We start from the raw sequence: 15,786 nt of genomic DNA on the forward strand, positions 1-15,786 counted from the left end.
CTTTTCAGTTGCTAACTTGGTTAAGTCCTACTGTCTGTCAGGTCTCAGCTAAACCTCATTTCTTCAGAGTCAGCTTCCCTGACTGTTGGTGCTTTTCACCCTTGCAATTAATGATGAATTTGTGGTTTTATATCTAGTGCTCATTACCCACCTAGACTGAGTTCCTAGAGTCAGGACCAGCCCTGCCTTGTTTAATCCTGCACCTTGGGCTGTCCTCTGGCCTGACACTAGGCCACCATGAGACTAACAATATATATTTATTAGAGTATGTGAATAGCCATATCCCACACATGCTTCTCTGCATCCAGAAGACCCTTCCTCCTATTGTTGGAAACCTTAAATACCAATTCAACACCATCAATAGTATCGTTACCTATCATCCTGTACTATCCTAACTATAACTGACAATTGACTATTTTAAATAGGATCTTGTAGATGAGAGAAATTAAATAAAGGGGCACAAATAAGGGGTACCTTGATGGGTGCTTACACTTTGATAGGGTCCAGGATGAGGCTAGAAACTCAATTTATTCTTCAGCCAGTGATGTTCAGGTTCTGGGTCTCACTAGACTTCAGATGCTGCACATTAATTTACAGTGTGTCACTAATTGTCAGGTACCGTTGGTGTCTGCTCACAAGCACATTTCTCTGCTATACAGTCCACGTTAGAACCCTGTATCCCCAGAGTTGAGGACCATGAAATCAAAGGTCAAGAGAGCTTATGAACTGCCTGAAACAAAATCATCAGAAATTATCATTTTGAACAGTTCATTGATTACGTTTATCTGTCCTCAGGTACTTTTTCAGTATCTATGTATTACTAAAGTAATTTTATTCACTTCCTAAATCTTTTGCTTTTATATTTGTTAAATTGATTTCCCTGCAGTCCCTGAATCTTTCCCCACAGCTCCAGTTCTAATGGCAGAAGTTAGACTAAGTGGAGACAATGTAACATCACAGAGCAAAGTTATGTTTAAACTAAGTAAAAGCCTCTTAAATATGAAATAGAGACTTTTAAGTGGTTAAATTTGAGCTAATTAAGTAAACTAGGTGGCTTAAAGCTCAACATTCAGAAAACTAAGATCATGGCATCTGGTCCCATCACTTCATGCCAAATAGATGGGGAAACAGTGGAAACAGTGTCAGACTTTATTTTTGGGGGCTCCAAAATCACTGCAGATGGTGATTGCAGCCATGAAATTAAAAGACGCTTACTCCTTGGAAGGAAAGTTATGACAAACCTAGACAGCATATTAAAAAGCAGAGACATTACTTTGCCAACAAAGGTCTGTCTAGTCAAGGCTATGGTTTTTCCAGTGGTCATGTATGGATGTGAGAGTTAGACGGTGAAGAACGCTGAGCGCCGAAGAATTGATGCTTTTGAACTGTGGTGCTGGAGAAGACTCTTGAGAGTCCCTTGGACTGCAAGGAGATCCAACCAGTCCATTCTAAAGGAGATCAATCCTGGGTGTTCATTGGAAGGACTGATGCTAAAGCTGAAACTCCATTACTTTGGCCACCTCATGCGACGAGTTGACTCACTGGAAAAGACTCTGATGCTGGGAAGGATTGGGGGCGGGAGGAGAAGGGGACGGACGACAGAGAATGAGATGGCTGGATGGCATCACCGACTCGATGGACATGAGTTTGAGTGAACTCCGGGAGTTGGTGTTGGACAGGGAGGCCTGGCGTGCTGTGATTCATGGGGTCGCGGAGAGTCGGACACGACTGAGCGACTGAACTGAACTGAGGTGTCACTAAGGGAAAATGAATTGACATTTTAAAGAAAACAAAATAACTGAAACAGGAAACAAATTACTTTTAAAAGAAAATGTTTAAAAGTTGTGAAAACACCCCCAGGGAGTATAAAAGCTAACCCTTTGTGAACTAGTACATGCAAAACATTTCTCTCTAACCAATTTGCTTTAGAATATTATTTAGCATATTTATTTAAAATGAAATAGATTAAAATTTTAGAGATTGAAAATGAAAAGGAACAAAACAAAATTCATGAAAAAAGTGCCAGAGAAGTAGGTCAGACTATTTTTTTTTTTAATTATGATCTGAAAATGCGTCATAAATTCCAAAACACTCATGAAAAGCTACAAGACATTTTTTTTGTATATAAAAATTATCTCCAAGCTTCAGTTCATTCTCAAAAGGGGATTAATGAAAGTTTAAATATGCATAAAAATTAAAAAGTTACACCATCCATGGTACACAATATATGGGAAATTTTGTGACTAGAAATGTTTATCTTTGGCTTTGCATGCTAATACCCATCATCCCTTTTACTGTACAGAATTGTGGGATCAAATTGTGGTAAGTCAAGTAAAAATGCACTCTCCTGATTTTTGTTGCTGAAATATCACCATAAGTAACTCAAAAGAAAAGTAGGCTCTTTGTTCTGAGAAAGGGATATTTCAAGTTCCTTTCAGTACTGCCTTTCAGTGTTTGCAAAAGGTAAAAATTCAGTTCACTTACTGTTGCAATTTCTTTCTGCAGATGTGCCTCCAGAATATTAAAAAATATTGTAAGATTTTTGTTAGTATTTAAAATCTTTTTGATTGAAGTATAGGTGATTTATAATATTGTGTTAGAGTCAGGTATACAGCAAAGTGATTCAGTTTTATATATATATATATATTTTCAGATTCATTTCCACTATTGATTATTACAAGATATTGAATATAGTTCTCTGTGTTATATATAATAAATTCTGTTTGCTAAAGTGTTTAAGCTCTTTACACTAAGTGTTTAGATAAAGGCTTTTTTCCCCTTCATTTTCATGGATAATTACCTGACTTGGCGTTGTACCATGCACTTTTGTTAAACCTCATTTTTGTGTTTATATGTGCTTTTCTCTAATACCATCTTGGTATGACTTTATGATATTGCCACTGAAGACTTTTAACATTTCCATACTTCGTACAATTGCAGACATTAATTTATCTCAAATGTCAGAGGATGTGAAGCCAAAGGCTAGATTCTGTAGAGCCAGAACTCCCATGCCTGCAATCCAGGCAATGATTTGGTCTCTGCTTACCACAGGACAATCTGTAAAAGATACAGAATTAAAGTACCCTTTTAAACCAGCCTAGTTCATCTAAATCATTTTCCCAAAAGTCCTTCTAAAATCTGAGAAAGCTAGTATCTCATTAATCAAATGTTTAGTTGAAGTTTACTGTAGTAGGAGTAGAGTCAAATTAGTTGAATCTTGGCAGGATCTGCAAAAGGTGTGTCTGTCCTATAATTCTGATTTAATTGTAGCCATTAGATTTATTGAGTGCCACCTTCTCAGAGCCCAGATGAACTGCTTCCCTTCTCCCTGGGAGACCCACATTTTTGTTAGGCTATGTGGACAAATGCAAAATGGACTCCAGGCTTTGATCCTACCTATATTTCAAGGGTATTTCTAAGGGGTATCCTCTCCTTCTGTCAAGTGCCCCTCAGGACAACATATTTTCTCACCTTCTCAGCATTCCCTCACCCATCCCTCAACTGCCTCAGTCACCTCTTTTTCAGCTGCCCTCAACTCCAGGGAAAATGTCTTGAGGCCAATCACTAGACCTTAAGTCTGGAGAACATGGAGTCTCTACTGCTGCCCAAGAGCATCAGCGATACTAAAGACCTTACTTTATATGGTTGATTGGTTGATGCTGATTGGAGGAGAAAGATGAAAAGAAGCCAGAGACCACAGTTGTCCTGGTGATTGGCTATCTTTAGTACGGTTCCAGTTGGGGATTGACTACTCTGGACTTTACCTCCAGAATTAGGGAAGGAGTCCCAGGAGAGCAACGAGGCAGGGTTCCCATGACTTAGTGCCACTTCCATGAGCATTTTTATGGTGGAGTGAGAGCTAAAGAACTGCCCTGACCTGACACTGCCTGTGTGTGTGCTCAGTGGTTTAGTCATGTCCAACTCTTTTGTGACCCCATGGACTATAGTCTGGCAGGTACCTCTGTCCATGGAATTTTCTAGGCAAGCATACTGGAGTGGGTTACCATTTCCTACTCCAGGGGATCTTTCCGACCCAGGGATTACTGCCTACTTTCCTGTAAATGTGTCTGACTTTATGGTTGGAGTCAGAGTTGTGAGAGGGTTAAACTGTGTCTGGCGGTCTATGTAGCTTGTTTAAAATAATGGGCTTATTAAGGTTGAGAAAACTGAACAAGTAATGAGAGGATATTCTGGAGATCAAAGAGGAAGAGCTGAAATTATTTAAGGGTGGGATTGTTATATTGCCAATGACAGTAATGAAATCCCTGTGTCTATCATGGATTGAACATTTCTACCTGGACTGCCACTTTCTAATTGGAATGGGACTCTGATAGCCTGGTGGTCACACATGTTGTCACATGTCTTTCCTTTTGCCAATAAGTCATTGTTTCTGTCTTCCTTCTCGGACTAGGTGTTAGATTGGATTGAAAACCATGGTGAGGCCTTTCTCAGCAAGCACACAGGGGTTGGAAAGTCTCTACATCGAGCTCGGGCCCTGCAGAAGAGGCACGATGACTTTGAAGAGGTGGCTCAGGTGAGATGCTGTGAATGGTTGTATGTGTTTGTCTCCCTCCTGGAGAAGGAGACCAGGGCTGTGGCTTTGGTGTTTGGTGGGGCATTCTGGGCTGCCTTCCTGCCTGATGCAAAAAGATCCTTGTTTTGGATCACTTGATGAATGGTAAATAACTATTTGTCAACTGCAGACAGTTGCAATAGAAAGAGTAAGGCAGGGAAGAGGTGGCTGGGAAGGGTATCAGTACAGGATGATAACCCTAACCCCATGCTATCCCTCCTTACTGAGGTAGAGGAATTGGGTGTAAAATCCATTGCCAGTTTGCTCATGCAAAGTACAGGTCAAAGAGAAAAATAGAGTGGGGAGGCTTCTGTCACAGGTATTACTTTTCCCTGTACAGCCAACAAGTAATCTCTTGATATAATCCACCTCTCCCTGCTTCTGCTTCCTGAATAGACTGTGTCTTTATGAGAGAAGAGAGTGTTGTACCTTCCAAAAGGCTCCTGCTTTTAGGAGGAGTGTTTCCTCCGGAAAGGGGAGCAGTAGATGTGGGCCACAAAGGAAACATATACGTGCAGGTGCATTCACCACATCATTGCCCTGTAAATAGGCCTCTAGAGATGGGTCTCATATTCTGGAAATGAATCCTTGTTCATGTCTTGTTCCCTGTCCCCGTTCTGGGGAAGGGAGTGGGCAGTGGAGCTGCCTAGCATCCTAGAATTAGTAGTCCACATAGGAAAACCATCCCTGACCATGATGAAGGCAGGTGGATGGACAGTCAGTAGCCAGCTGCCTCAGCTCTGCTTTGTCCTGTGCAGTGTGACCATCATGCTCAAGTGATGAGAAAGGAGGTGATCCAGGCAGGAAAGGGCTCTCTCTTTCTTGCTTCTGTTTTCAACTAGGTGAGGACCACTGGGAGGAGAGAAGTGGATTTGACCCAGAATCAGAGATTCCTGAGTTAGAGATCAGTGTCAATCAGTGAAAGCATTAGAAACCTGTGCTGGTTGTTATGGGCTGCTGGTTATGAGACAGTCATGAAGGGCATCACACATGGTATGAAGTCAGAGGCTGGGAGCCACTGGTCAGCAGCACTACAGAGGGTCACGATTGAGTGCAGAAACCTCTTTCAGCTTCATAATTTTATGATTCTTTTGACCCAAGGCTGATATGACAAGGGAATTCTGAATATTCTGCATTCAGGTTTAAAAACTGTCTTGAATCAAAGCAGGAAAAGAGCTGTCTCATCTGTCACAGTGCCTGGAAATATGCCCTTCTGAAGGGAAGAGCAGAGAAATGGCTACCCATGGGGACAGGTCTAGGGCAGCGCAAAGTCCCTGAACCAACACTTCTCCACTCGTGGGATAGTGGATGTACCTTTGATTCTCACTGCTCGTTACTCTTTGAGGTAAAGATATTTAAGGAAGTCATTAAAATAAATAGAAAGAAATTATATCTGTGAAGAATGAATGTAACAATTCATTATCTGTCATTAAACTTTAACTTAAATCTTGTGTTGATTAGCTCTTAAACACATTTTAATTCATTTGAAGGAAATGAATTAAGTATTTATGAGTCCTCCTTCATCCTGCAGATGGCACTCTTTCAACAGCCTATGTAGAAGCCGAGCTGCATGAGGAAGGGAGCCTCAGTCATGACAACCTGACAGGCAGATGATGAGGGGTCAAGGCCAGGGGGTTCACCAACAGGTGTCTCTGCATACCTTTCTAGTCTAAGCTGCTGAGATTGTCCGTGCTCAAATAGAAGAGCTGGGGACCAGGAGACCCCTTCTGGTCCAGACAGATACTTGACTCAAGTTGCCCATAAACTTATCAAATGACTCAGCCATAAGGTAAATCAGATTTTTAAAAAAACACTTATTGCATACATACACACACACACACATTATATATATGTGTATATATGTATATGTGTGTGTGTGTATAATGTGTGTGTGTGTGTTGCATGTTAAATGTCACTGGTGGTATAAACAAGCATAGGAATGGAATTGCTGCCTATAAAAGCATAGCTGTCAGAGGAAGATGCATCCATATCTGCTCAGGAGGTAGAATGGGCAATGGTACTGCCATTTTGTCCTGAGATATTTTCTATAACTCAGTAGGGGAGTATTCAAATGCTTGTGGTTTAAAGAGCAGCTGTGCCCACTCTGTTAATGGTCTGCTTTATGACCTCATTATCTGAAATGCTAGACTCTGTGTAAGCTGGTTTAGTCAAAAATTAGTGAGCATTTACATTCAAATATGTATTTTTTAAAATCTCAAAGCCACAAGTCACATTTAAGTAGCTAAGCACTAGTGTAACATTTTTGAAAGAACAGACCATTCAAAGAAAGAGTTGAAGAAATATTAAAAACACAGTCACAATTAGGTACTTCATTCAGTAATCTCTGGTTAGTTATTTCTCTAGCTGATCCTTGCTTTTCCTCAACCTTGAACACATTTTTTAAAAACCTCATTCTGAGTCTTGGGGTCAAAACTAGGCAAAAAATGGAAGAGAAACATTTTAGTGGACCTACTAATGACCTTGCCCCTAAACAATATTCAAAGTATAATCAACTAACTTACCAGAGTAGTAGGGGTGAGTTCAGTTCAGTTCAGTTCAGTCGCTCAGTCATGTCCGACTCTCCGCGACCCCATGGGGTGAGTAGAATAGGATAATTCATAGAGATGGCTAGCCTGTGTCCACAGAACTGGACAGTTACACTCAGTTTCCACGTCCCGTCAAGTCTCTGTGTAGGGCCCTGTAGAAAATGAAACAAATGCATAGTTTCTGTCTTGCGGAACTCACAATCTAATGAAAAACATGCAGCCAGAGTATTCTAACCCTCTAAGAAGTCCCACAGAAAGAGAGGGGACGTAGTCTTTACTCTTTTAGGGTTTTCAAGGAGTGCATCTAGTGAAACCAAGATAAACCCTTAGTTCATTTGATGATCCAAAAAATATGCCTGCGTAGTGGTAGTGTAGTGACCTTTGGAGTAAGTTCTATCTTTCTTGTCACGCCTGAGATGGTAACCAATTATAGCAGCTGCAAATGCAAGCAGAAGGAAGAGTGGGGAGAGATTAAGTAGATACTTTTTCACACTCCAGTTTCTTAGAGATGATGAAAGCTTCTTAGTCAGGATGGAAAAAATAGTGAGAAAGCAAGCCAGGAAAAATGCTGATAAATTAAAGTCATGAAGTGGGCGAGCGGAAGAATGTGAACCAGCAGAGAAATGAAGGACAGTCTTACCCCTTGGAGCTTGCCTGGCACTGTTCCCATTGGGCTGCACTCAGCACATTCCTCTTTCTCCTTCTCTCCCCGGGGAGAAGTTACTGGCATGAGCTGATGGGAGGGGTCTTGTGACCACTGTCAGAAGAAGAAAGATGTTTTATATAGTGGATAATTCCCAAGCAAGGGTTTTTAAGGTCATGTTGTATAGACTTGATGTGGAAAATTGAGAGGAGGTCAGAGCCAATATCCAAGATATTATATAGAGCCTGCCAAGAACTTCTTATCAATACTATGGATTGTCCATCGCCCCCGCCACCACTTTTGCTGCTTCCTGTGTGGAACAGACAGCAAACTCAGAAGAATTGGGAGTCCATTCTTAATGGCTAAAGTTCTGGGTGGCACACTGAAAGATTCAGAAGCACAAGTGGTGTTTCTATTTCTTGTTCCGTATGATGGTAGTGACTACGAGAAAGAAGGGAGGCTGAGAAACAAATGATTTCTTGTGTAAATGATGTTTTAAAAAGTCTTCTGGATGATATCCTGCAAAGCCAGGATGATGGACTTCTGGCAAGGGGCAGAGTGCATCTTGTAAAGATTGAGAAGGATGTGCTTTGGCAGGAAACCTTATCTATCTAGAAGGATTTACGTGAATTTTGAAATGGAAGGAGAAAATTACCCCAGTAAAGCCAAAACCAGATATGTGAGGCCCACAGGTGACACAGAAAGAAGCATTTTCTGAAGGAAATGCCCTCAGGTCAACTTAAGTTAGAAAAAATACCAAAAATACAGACTGTAAACAATATTAGTACTCTCTCTTATCCATATATCAACAAAAGGCGTGTGTAATAAGTAAGGTACTTAGACTTTAACACAAGATAAATGTAAATATTCCTGAGACTTTAGGGTATTAAGCATAAGTAAAAAAAAAAAATGGCAATTGTATAAGGTTTTCTGTTTAGACTCTTTTTATAGGAGGACTAAGGCTATATTAGAAAGGTTCTTAACTATATGATATCTACAAGCCAGATGTTCAGGCAGGTTTTAGAAAAGGCAGAGGCACCAGAGATCAAATTGCCAACATCCGCTGGATCATGGAGAAAGCAAGAGAGTTTCAGAAAAACATCTATTTCTGCTTCATTGACTATGCCAAAGCCTTTGACTGTGTGGATCACAATAAACTATGGAACATTCTGAAAGAGATGGGAATACCAGACCACCTGACCTGTCTCTTGAGAAACCTGTATGCAGGTCAGGAAGCAACAGTCAGAACTGTACATGGAACAACCGACTGGTTCCAAATAGGAAAAGGAGTAGGTCAAGGCTGTATATTGTCACCTTGCTTATTTAACTTATATGCAGAGTACATCATGAGGAACGCTGGGCTGGAAGAAGCACAAGCTGAAATCAAGATTGCCGGGAGAAATATCAATAACCTCAGATATGCAGATGACACTACCCTTATGGCAGAAAGTGAAGAGGAACTCAAGAGCCTCTTGATGAAAGTGAAAGAGGAGAGTGAAAAGGTTGGCTTGCAGCTCAACATTCAGAAAACAAAGATCATGGCATCTGGTCCCATCACTTCATGGGAAATAGATGGAAAAACAGTGGAAACAGTGTCAGACTTTATTTTTTTGGGCTCCAAAATCACTGTAGATGCTGATTGCAGCCATGAAATTAAAAGACGCTTACTCCTTGGAAGGAAAGTTATGACCAACCTTGATAGTATATTAAAAAGCAGAGACATTACTTTGCCAACAAAGGTCCGTCTAGTCAAGGCTATGGTTTTTCCCGTGGTCATGTATGGATGTGAGAGTTGGACTGTGAAGAAAGCTGATCGCCGAAGAATTGATGCTTTTGAACTGTGGTGTTGGAGAAGACTCTTGAGAGTCCCTTGGACTGCAAGGAGATCCAACCAGTCCATTCTAAAGGAGATCAATCCTGGGTGTTCATTGGAAGGACTGATGCTAAAAAGCTGAAACTGCAATACTTTGGCCACCTCATGCGACGGGTTGACTCACTGGAAAAGACTCTGATGCTAGGAAAGGTTGGGGGCAGGAGGAGAAGGGGATGACCGAGAATGAGATGGCTGGATGGCATCACCGACTCTGTGGACATGAGTTTGAGTGAACTCCGGGAGTTGGTGATGGACAGGGAGGCTTGGCGTGCTGTGATTCATGGGGTCGCAGAGAGTCGGACACGACTGAGCGACTGAGCTGAGCTGAGCTGAGGGTAGTAAACAATATGAAGAAATAATAGAGATTAAAGGAGAGCAAACAGAAAGCCATGCTTGTGACTTGAGAGGACCATAGTCTCCTCTGTTAGATGGAGGATATGGGAATGTCTGATATGATTTCAGTTCTGGCTCAGGGAAATCTATAGTGGTTATGAGAGCCCTCAAATTTCCTGGCGTCTCCTGTAAATTGTGACACCATAAATAAAACATTAATAAGTTGATGAGAGCAAAGTGTTCTACTAATACAATGTAGAGAGAGGATCATTTTAGAAAACTTGAAAGACTCTCAAGAACCTTGACCTTTAGATGAAAGAGTTTAGACATTTCTCTTAAAGGGGAATATTAAAGACATTTGAGTGATGATGCAAATTAATATATAATCTCTAAACCAGAGAAATAAAAATTTCTTTATGCACTGTTTAGATCACATAAGAATATTGTGCCTAATTCTAGAAAATATATTTTCAAAAGGATATTGACAAACTGTGCTGTAATTATCGGAAGCCTGCCAAGATAGCGACTTTGAAATAACTGGATATGTTCAATTATATGTTCAATTATTTTGAGTAAATATTTTTTTGTGGAAGGTTGGGGTGGGTAGAGGTTTGATAGTTGAAATCTTTCTGTAGAAGAGATAGGGTGAAAGGTATTGTGAAGCTAATTTTAGCTTAACTCATGTATCATTTCCAACCCACAACTGCTTTTTTATATACTATCCAAAACCAGAATGAAATGTCTTGTAATGCAATGTGCTTCTTATCATGGGAAGTTTTACATTAGAGGCAACTCTTTTTTCCTTAAAGATCCTCAAGTTTTTCCCACTTTAAAAAAACAAACAAATAAAAAGAAACCCTATTTCCCATTTCTCTTTCCCTTGAAAGCCCAAGTTCTTAAGAGAGCAGTTTATAGTTGCATGGGCACTTACTTCCATACCTCCTAGATGCCCTTTGACCTCTGCCATTGGGCTTCTGTTCTCTTTAACCAACAGAGGTTAATCTTACCAAAGTCTCCACCTGAACGTTTCTTTTTGTTTGTTAAATCCAAAGGATACTTTTCAGATATTAATTTATCTTCCTGAAGCATTTGACCCTGTCAGCCACTTTTTAAATTCCCTTGTCGTCAGCCTTCCATGACATCCGGATCTCTTGGTTTCCACATGCGTTTCTTACTGGTCCTCCTTAGTCTCTTCTCCTTTTCCCCAGGATATGATTCCCCAGACCTTCTCTTCTCCCTTTACACTGCCTGCATGATTTTATACTCTTTCCCCCTCTCCGTTGGCCCCCTGTTCTGATGGCTTCCAGACCCATGTCTCGTCTCTGATCTCACCCTGTGCTTCCTGTTTGGAAACCTACTGGCCTTCTGGACATTTCCACTTCAGTTTTTCAGAGGATTCTCCAACCTAATGCGTCCAAAATTTATTTGATCATCTTCTACTCCTTCCAGGTGTACTCTTAGCTCTGTGTTCCCTGTGCCAGGGAACAGCACCAACCATCCAGCTGCTTGAGCTAGAAATGTGGGAGTCATTCTTGACTCACTCCTCCTGAATCCTTCACAAAATCCTACTGACGCTATATCTTTAATGTCCCTTTTCTTCCGTCTTCTTTTCCACTTCCCTGGATCAGAGTCGCATTGTCTCGTGATTGGATTACTGCCGTGTTGTTTTCCCTGACTCTAGTCGTGGTCTCGTTAGATCCGTGCACAGATTGCTCCCAGAGTGGTCTTCCCAAGATGCACATCTCATCGTGTTACTACATTTCTTACGGTGCTCGTAGGTGTCTTCCCACTGCGATTAAGTTCAAACTTTCTTATTTTATTTTTTAAAAAAAGGACAGCTTGACTCTTATTTTTCTGTCTGTGCAGAATTTCTCTAGTTGTGGCAAGTAGGGGCTAGTCTCTAGTTGCAGTACATGGGCTTTTCATTGCAATGGCTTCTCTTGTTGCAGAGTACGGGCTCTAGAGCTCACATTCAGTAGCTGTGGCACACAGGCTTAGTTGCCCCTCAGCATGTGGGGTCCTCTGGACCAGGGATTGAACCCCATGTCCCCTGCATTGACAGGGAGATTCTTACCATCTGGACTCCAAGGAAGTCCCTCAAGCTCTTGATACTAGAGACCTTTTAGAACCTGACTGCGGACTTCTCTGGTTTCACCTTTGATCCTTTCTGTGCTCCCTCTACCCCACTCTATACTTTTGCTATCTCAGGGTTTTAACTGAACAGGTCATTCTCCCAAGTCTCAGTGCCGTCTCCTCTTTAATCCTTCCTGTCTCTTTAACTACCCTGACCAATTTCTGTTCATCTTTGAGTACTCTTCAAGTCTTACCTCTTCCTTCTCCCTTTTGAGGAGATCCTAATAACAGTAGTTCTACAGATAATAACACGGACAGAGGAGCCTGGTGGGTTACAGTTCATGCGGTCGCAGAGAGTCGGACACAACTGAGTGACTGACAACAGCAGCGATACTAACAGTAACTTGAGTACTTTCTATGTGCCAGACCCTATTCATTTCATTCTCATAGCATCCCCTGAGTTAGGTATTGGCATTCCCATTTGCAGACAAGGAATCTACGGCAAAAAAGTAAAATAATGCCTCGAGTTGGCAGAGCTAGTAAGTGGTAGAAATGGGATTCAAATCTCAGTAGTCTGACTCCAGAGCCCTGGCTCTCAACCCTTTTGCTGCAGAGTCTCTTGATTCACAGAAGCTTTGGATGTCTCTGGGATTAGACCTGGCAGGGTGCTCAGTTCCACCCCAGAACCAGTTCCTAGTCCTTTCTGTGTATGGATCTGGGTGACCCCTCAGACAGCCACATGTTAGCCTGTGGCCACAGGACTCCTGAGTGACACTCTTTCCCTCCTTGTGTCTAAGAATTCCCTTGGATTTCAGGGTCACCTAGATGACCCTCTATGACATCTTCTTATCTAAAAGTTTTGTATGACCCCAGGACTGTGGAGTCCTATGACTGCCTCTCACCTTTCTCTGCCTATCCTCTGCCTCATCTGAAACACATGTACCCATGGTTGGTGATAGCTCACTATGCTCTCTGCTGGAGCTTGGCCTATTTAACAATTAATTTGGCCAGTATCTGGCCTGAGTCTTCATTTCCATTTCTTAGCAAAAAGTGGACTACACTTGACCCAGCCCAGGATATTATTTTGTCTCTTTCTTTTTACCTTATGCTAAAGTCAGGCTATCATTAACAAAACCTCCTTGTTTTCAGACCACATCCCCCTTGATAGCTCCACAAGCCTATTTGAGACATCCCTCTCAGTTGTAACTTTTACAATATAGTAAAGAAAAGTGTAGCATTTGCAGTCAATCTGTTCTTTCCTTTTGTTGGCCTTGGACCCTGTGATAATCAATTTCCTCGAGACTCAGTGTCATCTCTAAAATGGAGATAGTGATACATCCCCTGAAGACTGATGTGAGGGTCAGAAATAACACATGGAAGGTGCCTAATAGAGAATTTGGTTCATAGGAGATACCTGGTGAATGGTAGCCTCTGTAGCAGCAGTGGTGACCGTGGTAGTGGTGGTGATGGGATACTTCCAAGCCTCACTCCCCTCCAGGAAGGGTTATCATGTACCGTACTGTCACCTTTCAAGACAGCCTGGTGTGGTCTGTGTGTGCTGTGCTAAGTGACTTCAGTTGTGTCTGACTCTGTGACCCTATGGACTGTAGCCTGCCAGGCTCCTCTGTCCATAGGCAAGAATACTAGAGTGTATTCCCATGCCTTCCTCCAGGGAATCTTCCTGACCCAGGGATCAAACGCTTGTTTCAGGCATCTCCTGCATCAGCAGGAAGGTTCTTTACCACTGGCACCATCTAGGAAGCCCCAGGTGTTGCCTGGTCTGCCTAATTACGTTGGAAAAAGTAGGCTTGTCCTTTGAGATGGGCCAGGTGCCAACTGGAAAGATCAGCTACAGGAACTAAGCTTGACCCTCAGGTTAAGCATATGGAAGAGGGGTTCATCCAATATGACCAGTCAGAACCGTGGGAAAGCAATAGAGTAATGGTACATCCTGCCTTGGGGTGATAGGGGGTACCAAGCATTGGGCATCTGGGAGTCAGTGTATTCAGAGATCCGAGGAGGAGGATTGGTGGTTTGCATTGAGAAGACTGTTAACAGATAGCAAGCTCTTTTTAATAGCTAGCAGGCTTCAGTTACTGGGCTGCAAATCAGAGGCAGGGTTGCTAGGGCACCAGGTAAGGCAGGGATAGGGGTAATATCATCAAATGTAAACACCAGGGCAAGGCTGGGTTAGCTGCCAGTGAGAGCCGATATGGACGACTAGCCTGTTGGTATGATATGTGATTCCATTTGATTTCTGTCATGGGACTGAATCTGAGCCTACATGGGGCCTCAGCAAAGGGGAAGGAAGGGGAGAGAGTCTGGGTACCAAGTGAGAGCACTCTCCCTTCTAAAGGGTTCTCTGCCTCAGTGGTCTTCCTTAGAGCGGCCCCATGTGTGTGGCACTACTTCCACAAGCTGACAACATATTTACCTTGCACAGTGAGACTAACACACTGGTGGGAAGAATCAAGTTGCTGACCTCAGAGAGCACTGATGTGGTTTAGAAAGGAAACCAGGAAAGCTGTTCCAGAGAAAAACTTCCTCATCTGCCCGGTATTGATTCTGAAAGCAAGCCGTGTATTACCATGTCTTCCAACAATTGATTTCAAACCATATTAACTTCCTTTCTCTTCCGCCTTTTTTCATTTCTGTGACACTAGGCCTACAGGGTAGGCCTCTGGAAGCCAGCATTGTTGTAGCTGAAAGGGAGAGGGAGACTGTGATGGATTTGCATATGGGGGAATGTATGCAAATTATCCAATGAAAATATTTCTCCTGGATAAAAACATGTTGAGAAGTATTTTAAACGTGTGCTGCTGCTGCTGCTGCTGCTGCTGCTGCTAAGTCACTTCAGTCGTGTCCTGTGCTATAAGCACGTAAAAATAAGTAATAATAATAACTGCCATTTTCTGAACACATACCTTTATAAGAAATCTCATTTCATCCTTGAAACAATTCTGTGCAGTAGATTTTAACGTTGTGCTCAATTTCCAGATGAAAAAATCAGGCCTAGAGATGATCATTCAAGTGATGGAGACAAGCTTTGAACCCAGACAGTCTGACACCAGAGCCCATGCTTCCAGCTCATGTTCATTCAGAGTAATGGGAAAAACAGCTTATTCAACTCTCATTTTATATTTTTTCCAAATGAAGCTTCTATTTTATTTTTTTTAAATTTCTAATTACAAAACCACACATTTTCAATATAGAAGTTCAGTTCACTTGCTCAGTCGTGTCCGACTCGTTGCGACCCCATGAACCACATCATGCTAGGCCTCCCTGTCCATCACCAACTCCTGGAGTTCACCCAAACCCATGTCCATCGAGTTGATGATACCATCCAACCATCTCATCCTCTGTCGTCCCCTTCTCCTCCTGCCCTCAATCTATCCCATCATCAGGGTCTTTTCCAATGAGTCAGCTCTTCCGTCAGGTGGCCAAAGTATTAGAATTTTAGCTTCAACATCAGTCCTTCCTATGAACAACCAGGACTGATCTCCTTTAGGATGGACTGGTTGGATCTCCTTGCAGTCCAACGGACTCTCAAGAGTCTTCTCCAACACCAAGTTCAAAAGCTTCAATTCTTCAGCGATCAGCTTTCTTTGTAGTCCAACTCTTGCATCCATACATGACCACTGGAAAAACCATAGCCTTGACTAGATGGACCTTTGTTGGCAAAGTAATGTCTCTGCTTTTTAATATGCTGTCTAGGTTGGTCATAGCTTTCCTTCCAAGTAGTAAG

The 15,786-nt window shown here is 42.1% G+C and overlaps 1 protein-coding gene across 16 annotated transcripts in view; it reads left to right on the forward strand.

Annotated features, from left to right (window-relative positions):
- Nucleotides 1-15,786, forward strand: part of KALRN (kalirin RhoGEF kinase) — a 671,338-nt gene that overhangs the window by 318,788 nt on the left and 336,764 nt on the right. For all 16 annotated transcript variants that reach the window (XM_088837656.1, XM_055396730.2, XM_088837661.1 and 13 more), the window contains exon 10: nt 4,412-4,534. In XM_088837656.1, coding sequence (XP_088693782.1) covers nt 4,412-4,534 — 123 coding nt within the window. The remainder of the gene's footprint in view (nt 1-4,411; nt 4,535-15,786) is intronic.

This window comes from Moschus berezovskii, chromosome 1 (assembly GCF_049115385.1).
Source record: "Moschus berezovskii isolate FMDL1 chromosome 1, NW_MosBer_1.0, whole genome shotgun sequence".
Classification (NCBI taxonomy): Eukaryota; Metazoa; Chordata; class Mammalia; order Artiodactyla; family Moschidae; genus Moschus; species Moschus berezovskii.